Below are 23,945 nucleotides of genomic sequence, written 5' to 3'. Positions count from 1 at the left end.
CACTAAACTCTATGAATAGGAAAGTAGGCACAGCTGGCCTATTCATAATCAACATAAAAAATAGATTAGCACTTTACAGATTAAACATTATCGTTTCAACAGTTAACATAAATCAACTGCACTTACAGGCCTAGCATTGCTGCTGCCACTGCAGGGTGACAGGCGTTGCAAAGGGAAAGGCTGCCAGTCCGGGGTGCAGTGGTAAACAGCTCATTTGTCTTCCACCTTGAAAGTAAAGTTCTTGCCTGGCACCCCCAGGGTGTACTGCTAGAGCTTGTTACAAGGATAAAAGTGGGCTAAGAAAACAAAGGTAGGGGGTTAATTTTGATTAATTCATAAGCATTTCCGAGAAATTCAGCAACCCACTATTCTAAGGCCAGAATCCAATTGCCCTTCGTCCCTCCCTAGAGCTGTTGCAGCTCAAAAACAGATAGAGCAACAGAGCCAGCCCCTAGAACAGGAACAGGACAGGGAGCCTCTAAACAGTTCCTGCTATCTAGCTCTGTTTTCTAGCTCACAATCATTGGGCTCCTGTGGCTGAAGTGAAGCAGTTGGTGGATTCGGTCTAATTACATTACCCATCTCAAAAAAACCCCTCATCATAAGCCAGGGAGGCACCTCACCAGGGAGGGCTGAGGACTGAGATCCACTCCAGATGTGCCCCCCTGTCAGCAGTGCCAGGGGAGAGTGGCCCAGAACCAGCCACTGATCGGGCTGCACCTCTTTCTTCATCGGGTAAAGGACACTAAGTCACTGGAGACGCTCAGCCCAGCACACTATCAGCAGTGTGCTATGGCTGTGTAGCAAACAGAGAGAGAAGACTCACAGAGCCAGTACGGTCACTACCCTTCACTTCCACCCTGCTCACCCACTGAGAACCACCCCATATCTCAAATGGTTAGCTTGGTGCTGCCAACCTGTAATTCCTGAGCTGGTCCTGGTGATTGCAAGGGCATAAGTGACAGGATATGCTATTAAGAACCATTCTCATAGCTTTTTCAAACAAAATAAATAAATATAAAGAAAAAAAATAAAGAAGAGGAAGAGGTTAGGTTATGGTCCAAGGGACAAACACAGCCTGGGATAGGTGGCATGGTACACAGGAGCCCCTCAGGGGCTTAGATGTTTCCTTGCCAGCAGGGGCAAAGATACTAGCAGTTCAACAAAAGACAGGGCAGTATAAGTTTTGTAGAAAGACTTCTTTAGTATAACCCCGCTTAACAAGCCCTGGTAATTTTAATTGCTCTAGTCTCTTCCTACCCTTTCTTGATAAATTGGAATAATGCCTAATAGACCTGAACCAATCAGTTACATCCAATAAGATGATTGGCAAAATTAGCTTTGTTCTCCATTCACAACCGATACTACCTCAGTTTCATCCATTTTCTGAAATGAGCCAGCTAATGTATATTTTCTACTAATCATTTGAAATTTGGAAGGGTTGGTGCTGAAAAGCCTCTTCCAAGAATTTGCCCATTTGAAACGGATTGGTTATGTGAGCTGTGTAAGGGAAAAACTCATCGGTTTGCTTCAGCTAAGCTCTCTTGGCACCAGCAGTAGGTCACATGAGATTATTGCTTCAATTGTCACAGACAGCTTCACAGGTTTGGCTCTGAACCGTGCGTCCTGTAAAACCAAAGCTTACAGAAAATAAGTGCAAAATGTGCATAATGGTCACAAACATAACTTGATTTCCACAGAGAACATTCGACAACTTCCTCTCTCTCAGGCTAGCCTGCTTACTAGGAACTGAAACACTTAGCTTGCTAATGGTGGAAAGGCCTTTGAGACCCCTGAGATCCCAATTCTTGCTTCAATTTTCAAAACACAAAACATGTTGTGTGAGGCTTCCAGTGAAGAGGATTTCCCACGTTCTCACTCACAGCAGCTTTTTCAGAGGGAGGAAAACCTGCAGGCAGGCTTGAAGTCCTTTCTATAACTCAGTGTCCTTCCAAAAATAAGGAACTCAGACTGATCCCAGAAGTGCCAGACAACAGAACTTATTAGATTGCATGTACACCTCAAAAATGTGTAAAAAAAAAAAATGCTATGTCTATTCTGTGTGTTAGGAAAATGCAGATAGGCCAAGTTGAGGCCCTGTAACTCCTTACTTCATCTTCTCTCTTTTGTTTTATCTTCAAATGACCTTTTGCCAAAAGACATCAGACTCACTGTGCCAGGTTTTGATGTTCCTGATAGGTCAAGAGCCAAATAACTGTGCAGACATAAAACTCTGAAAGAAAACAGGAGATGCAAATGAGGCAGAATCAAGTAGGAAATGAGACGATCAGTGGGCGGGCAGATAACAAGATTCCCTGCTCCCTAAGAGAAAAATCAGGCATACTAAACCCTAGATCTGCCTCTGCCTAGATCTGAGCACCAAGTGGGAATATTTTTGAGTGTACCAGCAGCAGGCTTTGAAACAGAAGCCAGTCCCCCCACATGGCAGCTCAGGGTTGCTGCCCCTGCCCAGATCCTGCCGGGTCTTAAAAGCATACAGACGTTTTTGAGCAAATGAGATACACTCTGAGTTCAAAAAAAGAAAGTCCTCACATGCAAGAAGGCCACCCAAGGGCTACTAATCCCAGTTAGAGATAGAGGTTTCCAGTGACTGTTTGTTACTGGAAGGGTGACCCATGTGTTGAGATACGGTTTCTGCCTGTGGAAGGAGCACTGCTGAGCACCATATCCACCACCTCCACACGCATGGACCCTGAACACAGCCCGACACAGCTGTGCTGCGCGCTGGCAGACAAGACTTGCATCAGAGAAACACTTCAGGTGTCATCAAATCTCTCAAAACTATACTGAAGAGAGCCTACCATCTGCACACAAGACGCTGTGAGCCAACAAATTCCATGCAGGTATATCATATACTAATCCCCATGCACCTAAACAATCTGTGAATTAAAGAAAAAAACGTCACTAAGCATGCCAATCAGAATTACTCCTTACCAGGCCATTCCCCGTTCCATCTTCTGGTCTCGGATGTTTCAACTTCTCACAGAAGATTAAAAAAAATTCCTTCAGAAAAACCACTGCCCAACCTCTTGTATTGTAAACCATTAGCTTAAAGGAAGGAAAAGAAGATTATCTTCTAATCTATCCACCACAACCTTCCTCCTCATGGGCAATGGGGCTTAGAGCATCTGGGAGAAGTAAACAGCCATCTCACACGTGGTAGGAGGGAGTACTCTGTCCCAAAGCTCCCCTGGGAATAAGGACACCAGCTTGCCCTTGGTGTGACATTAAGGATCAATAACTCTGGAGCCTGCAAACAGAGCGAGCAGAGGCACGAGGGACAAAGCAAGGCAGCCCACCTGAGCCACACCAAGTCGTCTGTTTGCTTTCCCTGTCCACTCTTAGCACTGGAGCACTGCTTCTGGGCAGCTACCACCTGCACAGGCCCGGTGTGGGGGCAGCTGCACTGAGCCCCTACAGAAACAAGGGACTCCTCTTACCCGGAGACGGGGCCCGGTGGAGGCAGTCGCAGCAGCAGGAGCAGTGCAGCGGCAGCTCCTGCCTTCCAGTTGAGTAATGTGGGCCCATTTGTTCTGGATGACATTAATGCTATTCGCCATCCATCTCAGACTCTTTAAATTACCTTTTTATGGCCAAAATCCTTTTCATAATTGATAAAAATCTCTTTTTTATATCCTGAGTTATTGAAAAAAAAGTAAAGTCTTTTTATTCCTCATTATAATTTTAATACAAATGTGTTTTTTATTGACAACTGCTTGGAAGCCCTGATGGGCCTACTGAGAGAGACCAGCAGAGGGGTGGGAAAAGGGCCAAATCCCCAGCCCCGTGCTTACAACAGCAGCTTGCACCCTCACAGTCATGACCATCACAGCCTGGTCTCCACTCTGGTGGGCAATGAGGGTGGGTAACGTCAGAGAAAAGAAGATTGCCTGTGCTAGACTTAAAGCCCACAGCAGGCGGAAGAGGCTCTTGGTGACCTAACCCTAGTTTCCCCATGCCTGTTGGTGATGTACAGGAGGGCCAACTTCAAAGCAGGCCCAAGGCACAGCATTGCTGGAGTGGGGTACATGGGGAAAGAACCAGGGTCACAAGCTACAGGAGGCCCAGACTTCGAGGTTTTACCATGGGACATACAGCCTGTTCAACAGAGTCATTTGGCATCAGACACTCAGCGCTGAGGAGCTGCTGAGGGAGCTGGGATTGTTCAGTCTGGAAAAGAGGAGGCTTAGGGGCGAACTTATCGCACTCTACATGTACCTTAAAGGAGGCTGTAGCGAGGTGGGGGTTGGTCTGTTCTCCCACGTGCCTGGTGACAGGACGAGGGGGAATGGGCTAAAATTGTGCCAGGGGAGGTTTAGGTTGGATATTAGGAAGAACTTCTTTACTGAAAGGGTTGTTAGGCATTGGAAGGGGCTGCCCAGGGAAGTGGTTGGGTCACCAACCCTGGCGGTCTTTAAAAGACATTTAGATTTAGAGCTTAGTGATATGGTTTAGTGGAGGACTTGTTAGTGTTAGGTCAGAGGTTGGACTCGGTGATCTTAGAGGTCTCCTCCAACCTAGATGCTTCTGTGAGAAACCATGAGAGTGACTGTGTGCGCACTGACTGGGCCACGCAGCAGCACTTTCAGGCAGTACACCCCACCTTTGCAACTCTGGAGGAAGGAGGCACATCTCCTGGCATCCTACATCAGTTCAACAACACCGCCAGCCTGCAACAAGGCTTCCTGGGGTCACGACAGGATCTGCAGCATCATTACCTGAAGACCTTGTCCTCCAGTAGGGTAAGTGAATCTTCTCTAGGACAGCATATGGAGCCAGCTACAAAAAGTGTTTCACGTTCCCCTGGGAACAACTTGGATGCTGTAGGACATGCAGTGTAATACCCAACAGCCTACTGAAGCCTGAGCTACTCTTCCACAGGGCTGCACACTGCTTCAACAGTTCTGCAAATCAGAAGTAAGCATATGTCTTGCCAGAGCTTAAAGTGCTGATAAACAGTTCCAGAAAGAAAGGAATCAGTCTGTCCTCCCCCCTCTTGCTGGCACAGCAAAGGCTGCCGTGTTGTACCAAGAGTGCCTACAGAAATAGGAGTGAAATAAGAAGTCTCTCCTATTCCCTCTGTCCTTTCTCAGACTGCAACAGCTCAAGGGCAGGGAAGTTTCTTGCAGTGGTTAAGGCTGTCATGGCAAAAGCCAGGACATTAGTACCTTGCTACAGTTTTATTCCAGCTCCTTTCCCTGGTAGGTTCACACAGGCATAGGATTTTTGCCCCTCCTTGTCAAATGACTGTGTAGCATTGCTGGGCATCATTGTAGTGACCATGCTCCCAGGTGTATATGGGTATATTTCAACAGGGGGTGAATAAACCTTACGTACCCAGCCTATAAAACACTTTGGGAACCTTGTGAGCAATTTAAGGTAGAGGAACAAAGGTTAGTCTCCCTCTTAGCCATGGTTTTGCTGCAGGTACAACGGCTTCTCAGAGTACACATCTGTTTCTTACTGCACAGCAGCGGTGCCTTGCCAGGTACAAGGGTAGGAAACCAAGGAGAGCAAAGCCCTTTAACTGAAGGCTGGGTCCCCCATACACCACTGTCTGTAAAAATAAATTCTGATTCAACAACTACAGCACAGGAGGTTTCTCTAGCACACGTGCTTTGGTTACAAATCACAGTCAAACCGCTGGCGTATCCTGCCCTGCTCGACCAGCAAGCTCCATTACTGCACGGCTGCAGGAGGCTTCTTACAAATGGCAAAATAGTCCTTGAACAGGTAAAAGCCACAATTAACTAACTGTGGATGAAAAGGATGGTCTCCTTGGAGGTGCTGGCTAATCAAGCAATTAGAAACTACTTCCCATTACCTGTGCTCCCACAAAGCAGGGCTGGACTGACATCCTTCTAAACGTCTGGCTTTCCATCTATTCAAACCCCTTATATGATTTGGCTTCATCACAGTGAAGCCTTGACCCCTGGGCTCTCCCCAGCGCTTTCTCCCAGCTTTGAACTAAGTGAGCACTGGAAGCAACAAATTCAATCACTGGCATATTCTCTGCAGGGAGCCTGTTTTGCCTCTTGGTCTTCCTGGAGCACAGCAAACCCTCCAGAAGTTGTATAAGTGTGTGTGCAGATGTGGATACCTGGGGTCAAAAAAAAAAAAAAAAAAACACAAAGCTGGTCAAAACTTCTTGAGACCCCTGACTTAATAGCAAATGAGACTGCTCCAGCTTCAGCAGTTTCCACTCAGCTCTGAAAAAGTTTCAGCAGCTGTGAGTGAGGGGCCGAAGATGTGAGGATAAGTCAAGGGGATAGGAGGAAGGAGAAACCCTCATTCTCACAGCCAGGTAAGGCCAGACCCTTACCCCACAGGCCAGGACACAGCCTGGGCCCAAAGCACCTGGGCAGCCATACAGTACCAGCACCCTGCCAACATGGGAAAGCCCCTACGTGGCATCACACTAGCCTCAGAGGGGTGCTAACTTTATCCTTGCCCTAACTCCCAACTGCTTAATCCCAGACCAAACATAGGAACAGGGAGCAGAAGACCAGCCCAAGGGGAAGCTGTCAGAGAAGAGCAAAACCAAAGGATCTGGGAGATTTCTGTATGAATAACGTTGGGGAAGGAGGGGAAGAAATGGCTCCCACCAAGAAAAAGCACCTCCAACATGACTAAAAACCTGGGTGGAATACAGAGTACATAAACACATGAAGTGCAAGAATGAGGAGTCTTGGGGAAAGGTCAGAAAGCTGATTACGAAATGCTGATGTGTGAAGATGGTCTGGAAGCTGGCGAGCAATAGGCTCTGGAAAGAGCCATTTTGCTGTACATTGGATAGGCATTACATCGGTGCTGAGTGGGAAGAGATTTGCTACTACTGGGACATGTGCTATGACCAGATGGATGACAGCAAACCAGGAGGTATGTTGGGCCTATAAAGAGGTAAAAGAGTATGCTGGGGTAAGAAGGATTATGCAGTGACACCAGTGACAGTAGCTAGACTCACTGTTCATTGCACAGCAGAAGAGAAATGAGTTCCACAGAGCCACAGTAGGGACTGCACAAGACAGTACTAAAGCCAGACAAAAGAAAGACACCATGGATATTTGGAAGACCAGAGTTGTAAAAACGCTGAAGACACTCTGCGGCCACAGAGGCCTGTGAGGAGGGATGCTCTGGGGTGGCCTTGATCAGAGCAGAGAGCAACAAGTGTACTTTTGAATGGAAGAGTCTCACAACAGTTTGATCAGTCTTAGCAATGAGCAGTTAGCTCCTCTGAGCACCATGTCCATGGAAATCACACAGTAAAAGACCTACAGGAAGCCTTTCTCACAGACACAAAAGGGCTGTCTGGCTTAGCCAAGCTCAGAGATGCCCTGGGTCCTGTACTTTTGCTCTGGGACCAAACTGTCATCACCTCCCCAATATCCCTGTATTCCACAGCCACAAGTCCATCTCTTCCAGCATATCTGCCAGAGGGAGGAAGTGCTTCTAATCCCAGTGCTGGCCAAACAGTTCTTCCATCATTTCTCAGTTTCTAAAGCTCAAGGATTTTGCACTTTTAAGGTGCTGCCACTCTGAAAGATTCACCTTCACTCCCTTATCGCTCTCTCTCCTTAAACGTCTGGTGTCCACATTTCACCAGAAGTTGCCTGGCTCTGCTCTTGCATGCACCTTGCTGAATCAGAGAATTTAGCTGAACCAGCTATCTTCCCATGTGTCATCAGTAGCCCTGCAGAGAAAATTATAGTTGTGGGGCAGGGAACATACTCATTTCTCATTCGTTTTCAACATGACACATTTTTACTTTCAGGATCCTCCTCAAGCAGGGAAGATGAAAGCAGAGGTAAAAGAGATTCTTTCATTCATATCCCATTGCCTATTTTTACACACACAGCTTTTCCCAACTCATCCAGGAAATCCATCCAGAGCAAGCTCAACCTGTGGTATCTCCACTGTCTCCTCAAAAGACTCTTACTCTGTGATCTTTCTGGTAAGCATTTCCAAAAGTCATTGTAAAGATTTATTTGTGCAGTTTCTTCTAATGTTACTACTTGTGTTGTCCTGAGCAGCCTGCTCTCTCACTGACACTCTTCTTTTTAAACAATACCCTAGGGAATGATCACCTCACACCATCACTTAGCCAAACCACTGTGGCTGAGATGAGAGAGACAGCATCTGGTCGCTACTAATTATTTTTATCCCAATAATCCCTGATAGGTACACATAACCCCCCTAGACTTAAAACGGGGATTGACAGGGCAACCCACAAGCCATCATATATTATGTTTCCCTTTCTGTTTCAGATCTGCACACACATGCAACTCAACTTAAAATCAGTCCATTAGCTCACCCAACAGAGCTACCTGCTGCAGCTCCCAGTCTCCACCCACGTTGCTGGCCCAGAGTGGGAGCTCTGCTATCAGCAGGGTGCTGTGCAAGTCTGCACGGCGACAACACACGTGGAATGGCTGCAGCCTACCTCACAAGCCCTCTGCCTTTGCTCAAAGATCAGTCCCATCACTGTGCTCTGCACTTAGACCACTTTTTCCACAAAACCACCCCATTTTTTCCAATCATCCAAGCCTCTGATAAGATTCTCAGGAGTAGGTCACAACAGAAGACAGGCTATTTCTAATTGACTGGAGATGCAATCCTTCTACATGTGATAATGTTTGGTCTGTTGCCTTTTTTTTTTTTTTTTTTTTTTTTAATTTTTACACCCTTTTTCCAAGCTCTTGCCTAATTTGTCAGCTTGCCACATTCCTCCCTAGGTGTATCTGCCTTTCCAATTGTTATTTCCCCCATTTATTCTGCACTGATCCGAACTGTATGTAATTACTTCTTGCATACACATGAGATTTATCTGAGGAGCCTACTCTTGTACTTGTTAGGGAGAACTGCAGGTCTTCCCACTGAATTTGAGAGCAGCAGGGCTAGCTAGGCCTAGGCCCCATGGGAAGATTCCCTCATTGTTATTTTCTCTTCTTTCTGGATTCATCTGCAAGTTCCTAGGTTTGACATAGGCCCCAAGGGGAAAGGTTTCAGTATCCCTCCTTGCACTCTCCACTGCTCTGACACTCCACCTTGCCCTTCTGCCATCTATATTTCAGCTAAGGATACTGTATTTAAAATGTATGGAGGATGTAGCTACACTGGAGTTAAATTTGTTCCTGATGTAGCCCTATTAATCCTCCGGGCTTCAGGAAAGAAAACTGGTGCATTAGGTTCCCCAAATCATTTCTGTTTTTGAATACTTTGATTTGTTACCTTCATACTAATAGGCATGGGCATTTACCTGTGATTTTAATACTGCTGAGTTTTACCTGCTACTTTACTCATATACATTTCATTCTCTTAATTTCTGTCTTTATGTAACCATTGCTCTCATCCTCATTAGCATTTCCTCTCTCCTTCTTCCCATTTCTATCTTTTTTCCTCTGTCTCTTTAAAATTAAATATTGCCCAGCACTGCCCATGTGGGTGATGTGAATGCTAAGAGGGAAGGCTGCTGTGGAGACTGGATTCGAGCTGCCTCGCTGGGAATCAATGAGGCATGGAGGGCTCGTCTAGCTCCCGAAATGCTGAAAGAAACCAGGGCGTATCAGTGGCAGCTGAATATGCACTTGAGAGGAAAGAAGGGGGCCCACCTCTGAGCGCCAGGCTCAGCCTCTGAGACACACCACGCAGACAGGCAGAGGTGCCTGCCTTGGTAATTTAACAGGGGCTAACCTCGGGGTGGCTTTCCACAGCTCCTGCAGAAGTGAGATTGCCGGATGGAGCCCCACGGAGCAGCAGGGGTTTGCAGGGAGCAGACAGCCTGCCCTGCTCCATCTACCCAGTGAGCTATGAAACACAGCTGGTACCGGCCATGCTACAAGGATGCAGCGCTGAGAGAGGAAGGAGCTGGCTCACATGCAGGCGAAGGGAAGGCAGGTCAGGGGCTGACATTAATCCTGCCATTAAACTGCAGGGAAATATGAACTGTACACAATACTTAGGCCTTAAAACTACACATAGGCAGACACACCCCACCCAAATCCATCCATGACATATCCACTAGGTGCAAATACTTCACTTACCCCTTCACGTTCTCCCCATACTTCCTCAACACACAGTCAGACTGCCCAAAACAGCCTCAAACATCTGTATATGAGCAGCTACACATGTACATGCTGCTTCCATTCTTCAGCCACCTGTCTCCCCCCACCACGCCCCCATCTTCTCCACTCTCACCTTTGCACACTGTTGCCTCCTCCCTCCCTCTCACCATGTCAGTTGTGCTCCTTGAAACTCCTCTCCTCAATCTGGGAGTTGTGAGGAGACCTCCCTTCATACGGAGCAAGACTCCAAGCAGCAGAATGCCCTCTCTAAATGCCATGGCTACTTCCTTTATACCTAGCTAACACAGGCACCCACCTCTGACCTCAGTGCTGCAGCTTGCTGAGGGTTAACGGTGACACAGACTCCTTGGATAGTGTGCCACCTGACTGCAAGCACCAAAAGTGATTTATGTTATTATTTTCTTCAGGGGTTAATTAGGGGCTCGAGAAAGTAAAGGGCTGTCAGTGCCAGCTGGAATTGGTCTACTGCAGCCAGGGGAGAGCAGTCTTTCCTCCCAGAGCCCTGCTAATGCATCTTTGTCCTGAACAGCCCCTACCTCTTTGCCCAGATCCTCGCGGATGACTTGCTCGATCTCCTGCCTGGTGCTCTGCGGGGCCTGGCTGTGCAGCACCTTTAGGGTGCGGGTGTACTCCTCGGGCAGCAGGTAGTCAAGCGCTCCCAGGTGCTGTCCCACCTTGATGAAGGTGCCTCGGTTGGCGCAGCACAGCTCCCGGAGGCGCTCAGCAGAACGCAGGTGCACCTGCGGAGAGAGATCAGAACATCAGCCAAGCCCCCTTGCTGCCTGTTACAGAGCAGAAGGGACTTCCACATGTATCTGCACCACGCACATGGTGCACAGGCACCATGATCCGTGACAGAAAATTAGTTTCTGGCTCTGCCTTGGGCTACATCCTTGAGCACAACAAGATGTCCACCCATAGACAGCACTGGTTCATCACTGTGATCCACTGCTACAAACCCTTGTCAAAACGCGATTGTCAGGACCATAACCATGTTTAGTAGACTCTCAGTGAGAGCGCAGTAAAATAAAGTGAGAAGAAAACCAGATACCATCCCAAGAACTTCTAGAAAATTGGAAGAAGAGTGTTGAAAATATCATTTAAATCACCAGTGCTACAGATGTCTCTTTGGCAGTGAGCAAGGGCAGTATGTGGGCAGTCCTTCATCCTCCTCTGCTCACTTCAAAACACCACAAGGGGAAATTACATCCCTCCAGTCAAGCCACATCTTAGTCTTACTGCTCACATTGCTAAAGTCCACTGAGACAGTAGTTTTAGAAACTTAGAATTAGGAGACTTGCCAGTTTTGCTCACTTTGGCCAAAAACCACCCAAATGACAAAACTTACCACCCACCGCTTGCCCAGTCTGGATTTCAGCTCCTGAAGTTCATTCTGCCTCTCAAGAGCAGACCAGCCACCACATCTTTTAGTGACAATGATTTATTCTGCCTTTATTGCTCTCACTAGGAATGCCTCCTGCCAAGGACACAGCTACACTCAATATTCTTTAATAAACTTCAGATAAGCCCGATACATTAATAAAATCTAAGCAAATCAATGACAAAAAAAAACAACTACTCTGCACCCATCTCCTGGCAATGCCTGGCACCTATCTGAATGGAGGCTCCTCATTCCTCTGGGTTCCACGTCACGTGTCATTGAAGGTCAAATCCTGTGTCTGCAGACCTCATCTGCCCAGGAGACACCAAGATCCTGTGGCGAAGGACTCCAACGAAAGCCTTACACAGACACACACAACTGTTCCCCATTTAGTGGCTACCTTTGCCCTCCACGCCAAGCAGTGCTGTGTCACATCACGGGACAGGGTGAACGTCTCGCTTGTGGGAACGTGTCAGGGGACAGGCTGGGTGCTGAGCTGCAAGCGCATAAAATACAGGCCTGGGGGAGCGTGAGGAGAAAGCCTAATGTGAAAGTCTCACACTCGGTTTGAGAGACTTGACAGCTTGATGCACGCACACACACACGCCCCCCCGCACTTTCCTACGTGGGCACACACAGGCAGGCAGAACTGGCACTCGGAGAGCGTGCTTATCCCAGCACATGGCCTGCTCAAAATACTCAGATGCACAGGTAGAAAACAACCTCCACAAGCATCCCTGAAGCCTCCCCTATTATTGTGCTGCATTTTACATACCTGCTTTAAAGCTCCTGCTGTAACAAGCAGGGCTCTGCCCTGGCTGTTTTTCTGCTTTCCTCTGTGTGCAAAGAGGCAAAAGCAGGCCAAAAGGGAATAAGGAAAAGGAGCTGCGAAAGCAGACGAGAAAGCAAGAAGAGCAGGGAGGGAGTAATGGGATGAAAGAGAAAGGCAGTGGGAGGGAGGGAGCCAGAGCAGCTGGGTAGTTTGTCACAGCACAGGGAGTTCAGCCCATTACAGGGAAACAGCTTTAATGCAGCTCCAATAATTGCCCTCTGCACACTGCCTCCAGCAGGGGAGGAACCCCCCTGCCGACAGCAGAGCAGTGCCTAGCTCCCCCCAGGGTGTGGGGCCAGCTGCAGCCCAGGGCACAGGCAGGAGCCAGGCCCAGCTCCTCGCAGATAACACTCAGAAAGCCCCAGCACTGAGCGAGGGCCAGCCAGGGCTTGCGATCCCCCCAGATGCAGCAGGAGCCCATCAAGAGACCCCAGGCTGCTGCGTGGCTCAGGGCAGAGCACCAGCGACCCCAGGGCAGCCAGCTCGGGCTAGAGGCACTGGCTCCAGTGTGCCCACCTGCCCCATCCAGATCACCAAGGGCTGGCAAATGACCAAAAGCAGCCAAGAGGATGGAGAAGTCAAGTAGCTGAATGTACATTGTATACACACAGATACAAACAAGGTCATGCCTGTCACTTCATGCCTGCAGCGGAAGAGGAAATTTCAGCCCTCCCGAACTTATCCATCTTACAGAGAACTTGGTTTGCCTTATGAACACAGCAGTGCTCAACAACAGAGATGAGGGCATCCTTACTGAGGGCTCTAGAAACAAAACAAATCAAAAACCCTATGCATAGCATCCTCCACAGTGCTTTCATGATTGGTCCGACTAATACTCCTGAGAGATGAGAGACAGCCACCCTGGATGGCTGTCAGGACCAGGGAATGCCAGCTCCTGCCAGTGTCAGAGAAAGAGATGGCCAGACATGTTTGTGAAGAAGGAAGTCTACCTGTAGCCCTGAATTTAACAAAACTGCAGTCTGCATTAAAGGCAGAATTGAGAATGAAGTGGGACTGTGAATCCAGCTTCCGAAGTCTTCTCTTATCAACCAGGTCAGGATGTTTAGCAGAAAAATGTTCCTAACATTATCTATTAATTGCCTGGATCTCTGCAAGCCAGGTCATGGTCCAGACATGGCACTTGTTTCTCTGATACATGACCTTTTCCTAATCATAAGTAAGAGTATCACATTCCTTCCACAGTGTCTGATGCTCTTGACTCACGTTACTGTCCTACCTTTAAGACACTGGGTAAATGGAAATCCCCCAGAAAGGCTCAGAGCTTTTCTCCAAGAAATCTCTTAAGATATTGCTCTTTGTTACACAAGCAATACTTTGAAGATTCTTCTTATCAGGGAAAAGAGCTGGGAACAGCAGCTAGTTAGACATGGACCTGCTTCTACGCATCATGCCTAGGAGCACCCTGTAGAGAAAGGAAGCATTGCACATACAGAGGATTACCAAGAATAAGCCTCCCTCAGGAAGCACTTCAGATCACAAATGCTGCCTGAGTGTGTATATGGCTCTTTCCCCAGTCCACATGGGCATCCCTCTCTCTCTCTCCCCCTTCCTCAAATTTCAGCAGGACAAGTTTACCCATTGCCTCACAGCATGGCTATCTGACCTATAGGGTCTGCCTAAACCCTGGGTAGACTGGAATTAACACTGATTATTAAAATGGTTCCATGTGGGCCATAATGAAAGCAATAATTCTCAGGTGTGGAGAGGAGGCACCTCTGGGATGAAGCACATACTCTGCAAGCAGACATGCAAAGGGACTTTTTTTTATTTACCCTTGATGTACAAACAGATCTGTTCTGTTCAAGTCATTTTGATGCTTTTGAAGAAGTCTTTACTCACAGAGACCTGGGCAAAGAGCTGTTCTTCAGAGCATCAGATGCACAGGTGTCACAAATGGGCAGACGTTTACCTGGCCTTAAAAAATAAAGGAACTAATTTAGAAGAAAAGAAATACCACAGTTAAAATACTCAGGTTTGCACCAGTGTATCTTACTTGTTGACAGATCTGGTGATAAAAGGGCTCAGAAAGGCCACTGAAGACAGTAAGGTAAGTGGCGGAAGCCATTCTTCCTATGAAAAATCCTTCAGAAAAGTCATTCCAACCCTGAGGGGCATCTTCACAGCTGGCAAAACGTGAAATGAGGATTAGGAATGCAGAGTGAAAATTTGAAATGCAATTAGTCAAAGACATAACAAACAAGTCACCAGAAATTCCTGATGACGACTGCTGCCTCCGGGAACCCTACAAACACAGATGCCTCACAAAGGACATCAGGCTGGGTTTTGTGGAAGACAGGTCTAGAAAAGCTGCTCCTTCCACTTACCTCTGTACCAGACAGCACCCTGGGACAGGTGAGCAGGACCAGCTCCACACCACCTGGCTGCCCACTCACATGCTACCCGTTCCCTACCTGAACAAGGCAGGAGATGCCCGCTCACGCCACCGATGATTCCAAGACAGTATTTCATATAAGATGCCTCCAGGAAATACTTTGAACACTTCAATCATATAAAAATTACAGATGAATTTAAAAGGTAGCTGAAATGTTAATAATCATAACAAAAAGGGGATTGCACATTAAAAGTGTTAGGAAGGGGAACAAATGTTGCCCTGTTTTTAAGAAAAGTCCAGAGTAATCTGGGAAATTATAGCCCCATTAGCTTTTATTCTGTCTCAACTAAATTAGTTGAGACAATAATTACAAAGAGTACCAAAAATCATCTAGCTAAATGTGATATGAATGGAAAAAGAAAAAAAACAGGGAGGTTAGAAGGAAAAAATCATTTTTCACCAGTCCACTAAAATACTCTGAACATGTTAATGCAACAGTCAATGAAAGTAAAAGGGAAGATATTTATCAGCACTTTCAAGTGGCTTTCAATAAATTCCTCCACAAAAAAAAAAAAAGAAAATCAAGTAATTATTGGACAAGATGCAAGAACACTCTTCTACTTGCTCATTTCATCCCATTCCCTGCTCAAAATTCCCTCCTTGCCACACCAAGCCCAGCACTACAGAAAGCAGCAGTGGGAGACTTTCTAGTTAGGACAAAGGTGCAACATTTAGTGGTGTTTTTACCACAGCTTCATTCCAGCCTGCTCTGAGCAGTTTTAGACAAGGTGATACTGCAGAAGCCCTGTCCACATCAGCACCTGCAATGTTGTTACTTCCAGGGAGGCTGAACTAGCAGGAGAAACACCAAGAAACGTGATGAAAAAGAAGCAGGTACAGGTAGTACCCAGAAGGGGCTCTCTGCTACAAACGAGTTGCCCTGCATTACTTAAAAACTAACATCAGAGCATCCTGTTCCACCCCCTCCTGCACCAAAGTTTAATCTCCCTGCTAGTGGTAGGAAGGAGAAAACAGTGCAGTGACAAAACTTCCAGGAGATGCAACAGAAGTTATTCACCACTATGGGAAAATAAGCCCTGCCACATCCCTACCAAAGACTGGTGAACAATCAATAGACTGGCAGATCACCCTCAGCATAGATGGCTGCAAGGTTACACATATTGGAAAGAGCAATTTATCCTGCCTGCACACACTGATGGGCTCTAAATTTACTGTAACCACTGAACACTTGCATCATGTTGCTGTGGACAGCTCAGTGAAGGCACCTGCTCAACGCACAGTGGGGGTCAGGAAAAAAAACAAACAAGCTGCTTAACTGCATTAGGAAAGAGAAAGAGAAAAATGTTTAAAATATCAAAATGCCATTGTATAAACTGAAAGTGCAAACCTCACCTTGGATGCTGGACATACCCTTGCAAAAAGAGGTATTGAAGAAAAAACAAAGAGGACAGAGAAGGAGAAGAAAAAATTACCATGGCCCTGAAAAGAGCCCATAGAGATTTGAAATGTTAGGGGGCTGTTTTGATTAGAGAGTTGATGCGTAAGAAAGAAAGGAGTTACATGAAATAATAAAAATCAAATCTCCCATTCCTATTTCCAGCTCTCAAAAACCAGCAAATAGGGCATTCCACAAAGCAACAACCCTTTTAGTTATTTTTTTTACATCCCATTTTGCACAGTACAGCATTAACCAATGGCACTCACTGTCAGAGGATAGAGAAGCCAAGAGCTTAATGGAATTCAGAAAGGCTTCAGACATTTATGATAAAAACAACCATACCTGATTTAATATGGAGCTTTTCATCTCTAAAAGTGCTTTTACAAAGCTCTTTACAAAACTCAGGATCGCTATCCCCCATTTTACAGACTCATAAGAACATTACACGTAATAAAATGTCTAAAGGGCTTTAAACACTCTTGCTCAAGGCATCAAGACAAAAATTACCCTATTGATCGGCCACAGTGAGAGACAGAATGCAAACAGGGTGCACTGATGCTCCCAGCATCATTAAAATCTCTAAAGAACCTATTTGGTGCATTCATCTCCCACATTCCAATTATATCGGTCACCTCTTCTGCTGGGGGTTCAACTGGTTTCCAAGGATCTTCTGCATTTGCTAAATTCTCTGCCACTGCAAGGACTTAGGACACTGGTTATGTCTGTGACTCCTTGCTTTCTTCCCATGGCACAGCAGAAGCACCACTTATGGTCTTTTATACTAAGCCTTTTGGATGCTGGGAGGTATCTCGTGGTGCAGGGTGTGTGGGAGCATCCCAGGTACGTATCCTGTGAGCTCTCCTGCATGAGACAGCTCTCCCAGGGATGTCTACAGCAGCAGGAGACTGCACTGGAAGAGCCGGGCTGTCCCTTGGACTCCACTGTCTCACACAGTGGAAGGGAAGATGGCATCACCACCAGTGGGCATCCCCAAAACTCCTTAAGCAGGGGATGGAGAAAACATGTCACGGGAGACAGGCAAGGAATCTAGCTGCATCCTTTTCTCTTCCACACCTGACGGTGACAGGGCCACGTGCACATGACTGGTAGAACTATAGAATGGCTTTAAACGACCCAGGGCAGCGCAAACTGGAGAAGATCAAAAAGAAGTCCCCTCCCACTTAACACACTCAGAGACTTAAAGCAAGTGCCATGCCAAGTGTCTGTGGAAACGGTTAGGGAGCATACAGCTATTTGCGAAGCAAATAGGGTACTTGGGTCCTTTAAAAACCGCAATAGGAAACCTAGAACCCATTGCAGCAAAGGCATGCTTGTGTCCAAGGGGCTGTTACCTTCTCTTCCAACAAATGTGAATAAGCATACAGTTCATATAAACTACTATAGCCTTCACTAACACTATCAGCCTGGTAATCAAACTGACGGACAGCAGGGATGCTGCACTGAGACACAACTCTGAATGGAATTCTCATTACCTCCTTTATATACTACCTCTTCCGCCTACTTTTTACAAAAGCTTGTTCTTCTGCACACCAGATATTTCCCATTCAAACGCTTCCCTACAGTATTACTGACTGATCACACTGCTGATCGCAGGCCGAGCACGCATCTTTGGAATCGGAGTAACTCCTGGTGCAGTGTACCCCACAATCTAATAATTCTTTATTTGTGTAAGATGCATATAACATTCATAATGGTTAACCTATGGGTGTCTGTCTAACCCCAGGATACCGGGGCATTTCGTAAGTCCTCACTTAAGCAGGTATGTTGTCACCCTTTTAGTCCTGTACTTTTTAGTTAGCTTCACTTAGGGCAAACCCTGGGTAAAAAGGCATCCACCAATTCTCAGTTTGACTACCATAGCTCAAAAGAGTCCTAGCAGAGATCCAAATCCTTCAGAAATTCTAGCACGACAGCAGGTAGCCAGTGGGACAGCCAGGAAGTAGAAAAGAGAGTTACAGCTTGCAAAGGATAAAGGACAGAGATGACCCCTTAGGCTTAATTGACCATTTCCTAGCCTCTCGGTGCCATGAATACAAGAACAGGCCGTCACACAACCAGCAGGATGGCCACTGAACTCTGCACAAATGGAAGGATATACACAGTGAACCTGTGTCAGCTGAAAGCTGGTGTTGGTGCTGGGGCCTTGCATCACTAGCGCTAATGCAACTGAAATTAAAGCAAATGGACACATTTCGTGATTCAAGGGAATCCTCTCTGGAAATCAGGAAAGACTTTTCCAAACCTTCCAAGCCAGCGTGCTTCCCACTGAGCAGATATGCAAGCTCCCACCTTTTGAACCATCAGGACTCTGAATTTCCATGCACGAGCACACAGAGACACTGACCTCCCACCTACACTGCACCTACTCCCACACTAGTATCTCAAGGTGGTTCTTAACCATTTCAAGTATTGGTGACTAAGGGAGGCCTAGTACAAAGCCCTAGTTAGAGATACCCCGTGATTAGGGAACCATTTACACTCAGCTGAGGTCCTTCTCTTCCACCAGTCTCATGCCAGGCTGCGCTGGGAGGAGGAAGCAGCATTGCTCGACCCCAGCGCCAAGCACCAGCAGTCACCTTGCTGAACTCCGCCGGCTGGTGCAGGCGCAACCAGCGCCGATCGGCTGCTTGAGCTCCATCTTCATTTTGCTCCAAGCTCGGTCATTTGTGCTCTGATTATCTCTCATTACTGACGACCTTGCTGTAATGAGTTTTAATCTGCCTCGTATTAATTAGAAACATTTTCATTAGCCAGCTCAATTTTAGGTAAATAGCTAATAGAAGCAACTGAGCTGCAATTAGTTATCTGTGGGGCAGTTCAGCAGAAAAATCAGAAGGGAGCAGCTGTTTCCGTCTAAACACCTCTGTGATACAAGGCAACTATTCTTTCTAAGTCTCCTTAGCAGGGAGAACAAGGAGCACACAGAAGGGATGGTCAGAGACAAGGGAAAAATAACAGCTGAAGTAACTGGGATGTAGCACTTCTACGGCTATGGCATTACCTGCCGAAGCTCACCAACTAATGGTTCCAGATCCAACTGCTGAATACAGGAAACTGAGAGTCAAGTTGACCCCCTTCTGCCTCCAGACATCACCTCCAGTGAACAAGGTTCTGGTTTGCGAAGGCTGGGCCAAAAAGGACATGAATTTGGTGCTGCAGACAGCAAGCCCATACCTCACACACAATCTTAGCGACCTGCAAGTAGAAAATATTCAGAAAACTAGATCTCTGCTGCAAGAAGTAGGTAAGATTTTCTTCAGCACAGACCAGAAGTAGGGTCCCCGGTAATCTCACTAACTTACCCACTAGGAGGAAATAAAAGCACATATTATAATGTGAGATGCTGGCATATTTCCTGTGGTAGGTAAAGGAACTGAGACCATTGCTGTACTGGACACAAGCTGTAAAAGCAGCTGTCAGCACACAGGTGGTGTGTGAGCAAAATCCAGCTCACCAGTCCAGAGACACACTGGCTTCAGAAAGGTTAGCAGGAGGAAAACCTGCTAAAATTAAACTCAGCAGATCTGATTCAGATACATTCAAAGACTGAACAGAAGCATGAACTGATATGCACCCTTGGCCAAAAGACACTCGAGTTTCAGAGCAATCTTTAAGTGACCATTCATTCTGGGCAGATTCAATGCCATCTTTTGTCTGCTAAAATTATAGTAAAGGGGAAAACAAAGGGCTCATTTTCCTTCCTAGAGGATACTGTCTGTGAACAAACACTCACTCATGGCAGCAGTCCCTACACAGGCTCATAGTCTAGGACTTTTTACTGTAATATTATTTAAAACTCATTTAATTGCCAGCTTCTTATACACCTCTGAAAGCATTTCACAAAGGCAAACCCTCTTTCTTCTCCTTTGATCCAAAAAAATGAACTCATAGGAATGAAATAATTCAACTGGGTCCCGCAAGGAACACCACTGGCAGGACTGGGAATAAAAATCCAAGTTCCCAATTCTGTTCTTAGTGCTAGATTACCTACATGACACACCCAACACAAAAAGACAGGCAGAACTGTGCAAAAGACTCTCTCTTACCAGTCAGGTTTATCTTAGAGACATTTTTTGCTTCTAGCATCTATGGCTGTCTGTTTCAGATGGTCTCTCCTTCACAGTTAGAGAAGCTGATGATTTACTGTAAATACACACTGAAGTAACACCAGGGCAGGTATCGCCTCACTACAGATATGAAAGTTAAACTTCGGAAGGTAAGAAGGGAATAGAAATTTACAACAGTAATATTTCTAAAGCCTCTGAGCAGTATGGGAAACTTATACCCCAAAGCCTGAACTATTTCCCAGGAAGCTTGGAGGGCAACAATGCAAAATGAAGGCTAGTTTCTGTTCCATGTGCTAAATCAGACTTTTTGTATCTCACATGTACGAGTGAAGCTCTCCCATAGCTCCCTCTTAACACCGTAATGCCTGTATCTCTTATTTACAATGGTAAGACAATGCCACTGATGTTCATGAACCCTTTTTGCTGAGCATAGGGTTCTGCCAGATCTGCAATCCATCCATCAGGGATGCGTGACACATGTCTGGGCTCCTGGACTGGCAGAGGACTCCAGGGGCTGTGCATGCACTGTGCCACACGCCAGGACTTTGCTGACAGGCCATATGCAGGCTTGCCCCTACACCCATCCCCCAGATGATCTCACACACTGGTATGGAAATGTCTTGTTGCGTACACTTTCTCTGTTGGAAAGGAAAAGTGCTGAGTTGCGTCCAGGACACAACATGAAGTCCATTCTTTCTTGAAGCTGTTTTCAACCCTGAGAGAAGCCCTCTCCAGAAGACAATACCTGTGACGCAGCAGATCCTTCACGCAGGCTCCCTTTTGCGGTAGGTACGCTTACATGAATGGTACCTACACATGAAGATAAGATCAGGTCTACATGAGAAGGAAAGCCCAGACCTACGTACACAAAAATCTAGAAGCCTGGACTGATGTTTCAGCTACCTACAAAGTCAGCAGGTTCCCAGAAGTGCTCTCAGTGTCCTGTTCAGGTTGGGATACAGAGACCTGCCCTGTGCTTCACTACAAAGCACCCATGGAGGAGAGGAACTCGCTCAGCACCACGGCTGCACAGAGACATATGCAGAAGCTGCACGTGTCTTAATCCATTGATCACAGTGCCTGCAGCTCCTGTTACAGAGGCAGGTGAAACGATAATAAATGTGACACAGCATCTTTCAGAATCTTGCTAACAAAATTAATTCAGCTCAGCTTGGATCAAATCATGTGGGTTGGCAGTAAAAACAAGCTGAGGGTTGTAAAGACACCATCTTAAACGTCTGTGTGTTTAGCTATGGTGAGGGGGCTCCCAGCCATCAGTCCTATTAAGCCCTGCTTTATTTGCTATTTTCAGTTGCTGTAAGGAACAAGATCAACTGAGCTATGTTATATTCACAAGTGTTCCCTAAACAGAAACTGCTGACAACACACCCTACAGAATCCAGAGACTAACAACCTAACAGCAAGAGATGATTTTGTGCAGCAAAAATTACCTAAAGGGAGAACGCTCCCCAGACAGCTATAGGCATGCAAGGAAACACTGGGTAGACAGTAGCATGGAAAGTGAGTGCTGGTCCTGGGCCATGGGGAGGGTCGGAAAAAGAGCTCAATCAAGGCCACAAGTAGGGATTAGCTGCCACTGAATCAGTTATGGCCACGCACAGGGAGTCTGCACACTGGGGAGAGGGGTATAGAGGTGGTCTCTTCACTTAAAATAAGTCCGAAGTCCCAGATCAAGTAGAGCAAGCAAAACAAACAAGGCAGGGTACGTCAGGAGCCCCTACAAGATAGCTGAACCAGAATGGTATCAGAAAGAGTTTCATGATTTGCCCTCAATAATAAAACTAGATCATACCAAGAAGATTAACTTGGTAACATTTTCCAACTACTCAAGAGGTCAGACACTGTAAATGGGAAAGGAAGCATACAGAGTGTTACCAGGTATAGCAAAGAGGTGGAAGATGAGATAAAATCAGTATCAAGGGAATCTGTTCAAGCTGAATATTCCTAGCCTCCAAAGGAAAGTGAAGGAGCCTAGCTGCAGAGATGAAGATGAGCACCTGGCAGCTTCTTCCCTTATTCCCGACAACGTATTTTGCAATAAAATGGAGTTGTAAAAGCCACGTAGTCCAAAGGAACCACACTGACAGGCGAGGTATGTCAGGATGGATGTTCCAAACACAGAAGGAAAGATGGAGAAAGCTCAGCAAAGTCTCACCTAGCTCGGCAGCAGTGGGCCAACACAGGGTAGCGTCACACAGGCTGCTCTCCCCAGTGTGGGTGTGCAGGGAAGAAGGAAGCGCACAGGCAGCCGTTGCAGCTGGAGGGGAGAAATCGTCACATCCACTTTGTCAACACCAAAGAATCCGGGCTGACATTTTTCTCTTCCCAACAGTCGAATCCCACCCTACCAGCTGCACGTCACAGCTGACCTCCAGTCAGGACGTATCTCAGTCAACGTCAGGCGATTAGGCCCCGCGACAGCAGCTTCTCCCCCTTGTACATATGCAACTTCTCTCCTGGCAGGTCACTCCAACGGCCAGGACAGCACAGCAAACAGGCTCCCTCAGTCACAGCCACACAGATGAGCACCAGCACTCGCAGTTTGGTCACAGAGCACAGAAAGAAGAATTTCCATTGCAGCCACTCTAGAGACCTCAATAAGACATTGCCTTACCAAATTGACAGAGGCAGATTATTTTCCCCTTCTTTAATCTGAGAAGCTCTGACCTTTAAAGAACAGCCCTCTTCCCAGAGGAACAGGGTGCCTGAAGAGCAGAGAGACAGCAACACATGAAATACCTAGAAGTGATTAAATTAGATTGACTAGGAAGTCAGGAAAGATAACAACCATGGGATTATGCTGTCAATTCCAAAAACCTACAGTGACTGTCATAGTACTACGTCCAACAGGAGGAGAGTGGCTGTGGTGGCACTAAGTCATTATCAGTGGTATAGTGCGGTCCTAATTTAAAAAGGCCTATGATGAAGAGGAAAAAAAAAAAAGAAAAGTCCCTTTGTTACTCAGCAGATCTGTTCCCCTCTGGGTATCAGCCAGAGCTGCTGACTTCAGCGAAAAATACATAAATTACTCCAGCTTTTTCCTCCAGTTGAGAGCACAGAGCTACACACCCAGCAAGGCTGCTGGTACCTATTAGCACCCCAGCAATGACCCCACTATGGGAGACTGAGCTGATGTCTCTTCTGATTCCTGTACAATCAATAGACTTGCTAAACTGCAATTAGAAGGTCAGACCCCTCCTCACAGCCACTCCTCTGCTTTCATACTGGAAACACTAGGTTTGCATAGGTGCCAATGGGAGCAGGATTTGGAAAAAAATGGGCTTATGTGGATGCCACTGAAGGTGGCACTTGGTCTACTGAATCTTTCTGACTGCTAGGAACACAAGCAACAGCGAGAACCCATACTGGCTTTGAGGGTACCACTTAAAAGAAATGGCATGAGATAGCAGTTTGAATAAGAAAAGAAACAAATATTTGACATGGCATCATGTTGAGATGAACAAAACAACAGCCCAGGTGAACCTGTATGCTGGTAAGTCATTATCCAGAGCAGATACTTTTGCTCCCGCGATAGGCAGAAGGAATTACCCCCAGCAGTACCAGAGACAATTGCCTTTATTGCAGTTGGTATCACAATGAACAACACACTGCATGTGTTTCCCCTGCACTTGGCTGGGGCTCACCTAGGATGTGAAGGGAATAAAATTGAGATCTTTATATACACTTACATATTCAACATTTTGCCCT

At 46.5% G+C, this 23,945-nt stretch overlaps 1 protein-coding gene across 5 annotated transcripts in view; it reads right to left on the bottom strand.

Annotated features, from left to right (window-relative positions):
• The window catches only part of ADCK1 (aarF domain containing kinase 1), an 87,615-nt gene that overhangs the window by 38,119 nt on the left and 25,551 nt on the right, over positions 1-23,945 (bottom strand). For all 5 annotated transcript variants that reach the window (XM_035539273.2, XM_035539275.2, XM_050710734.1 and 2 more), the window contains one exon: positions 10,640-10,843. In XM_035539273.2, coding sequence (XP_035395166.1) covers positions 10,640-10,843 — 204 coding nt within the window. The remainder of the gene's footprint in view (positions 1-10,639; positions 10,844-23,945) is intronic.

This window comes from Cygnus atratus, chromosome 5 (genome assembly GCF_013377495.2).
Source record: "Cygnus atratus isolate AKBS03 ecotype Queensland, Australia chromosome 5, CAtr_DNAZoo_HiC_assembly, whole genome shotgun sequence".
NCBI classification, from domain to species: Eukaryota; Metazoa; Chordata; class Aves; order Anseriformes; family Anatidae; genus Cygnus; species Cygnus atratus.
Note: the sequence above shows the minus strand (reverse complement) of the source record. Positions and strands in the feature narration are given on the sequence as shown.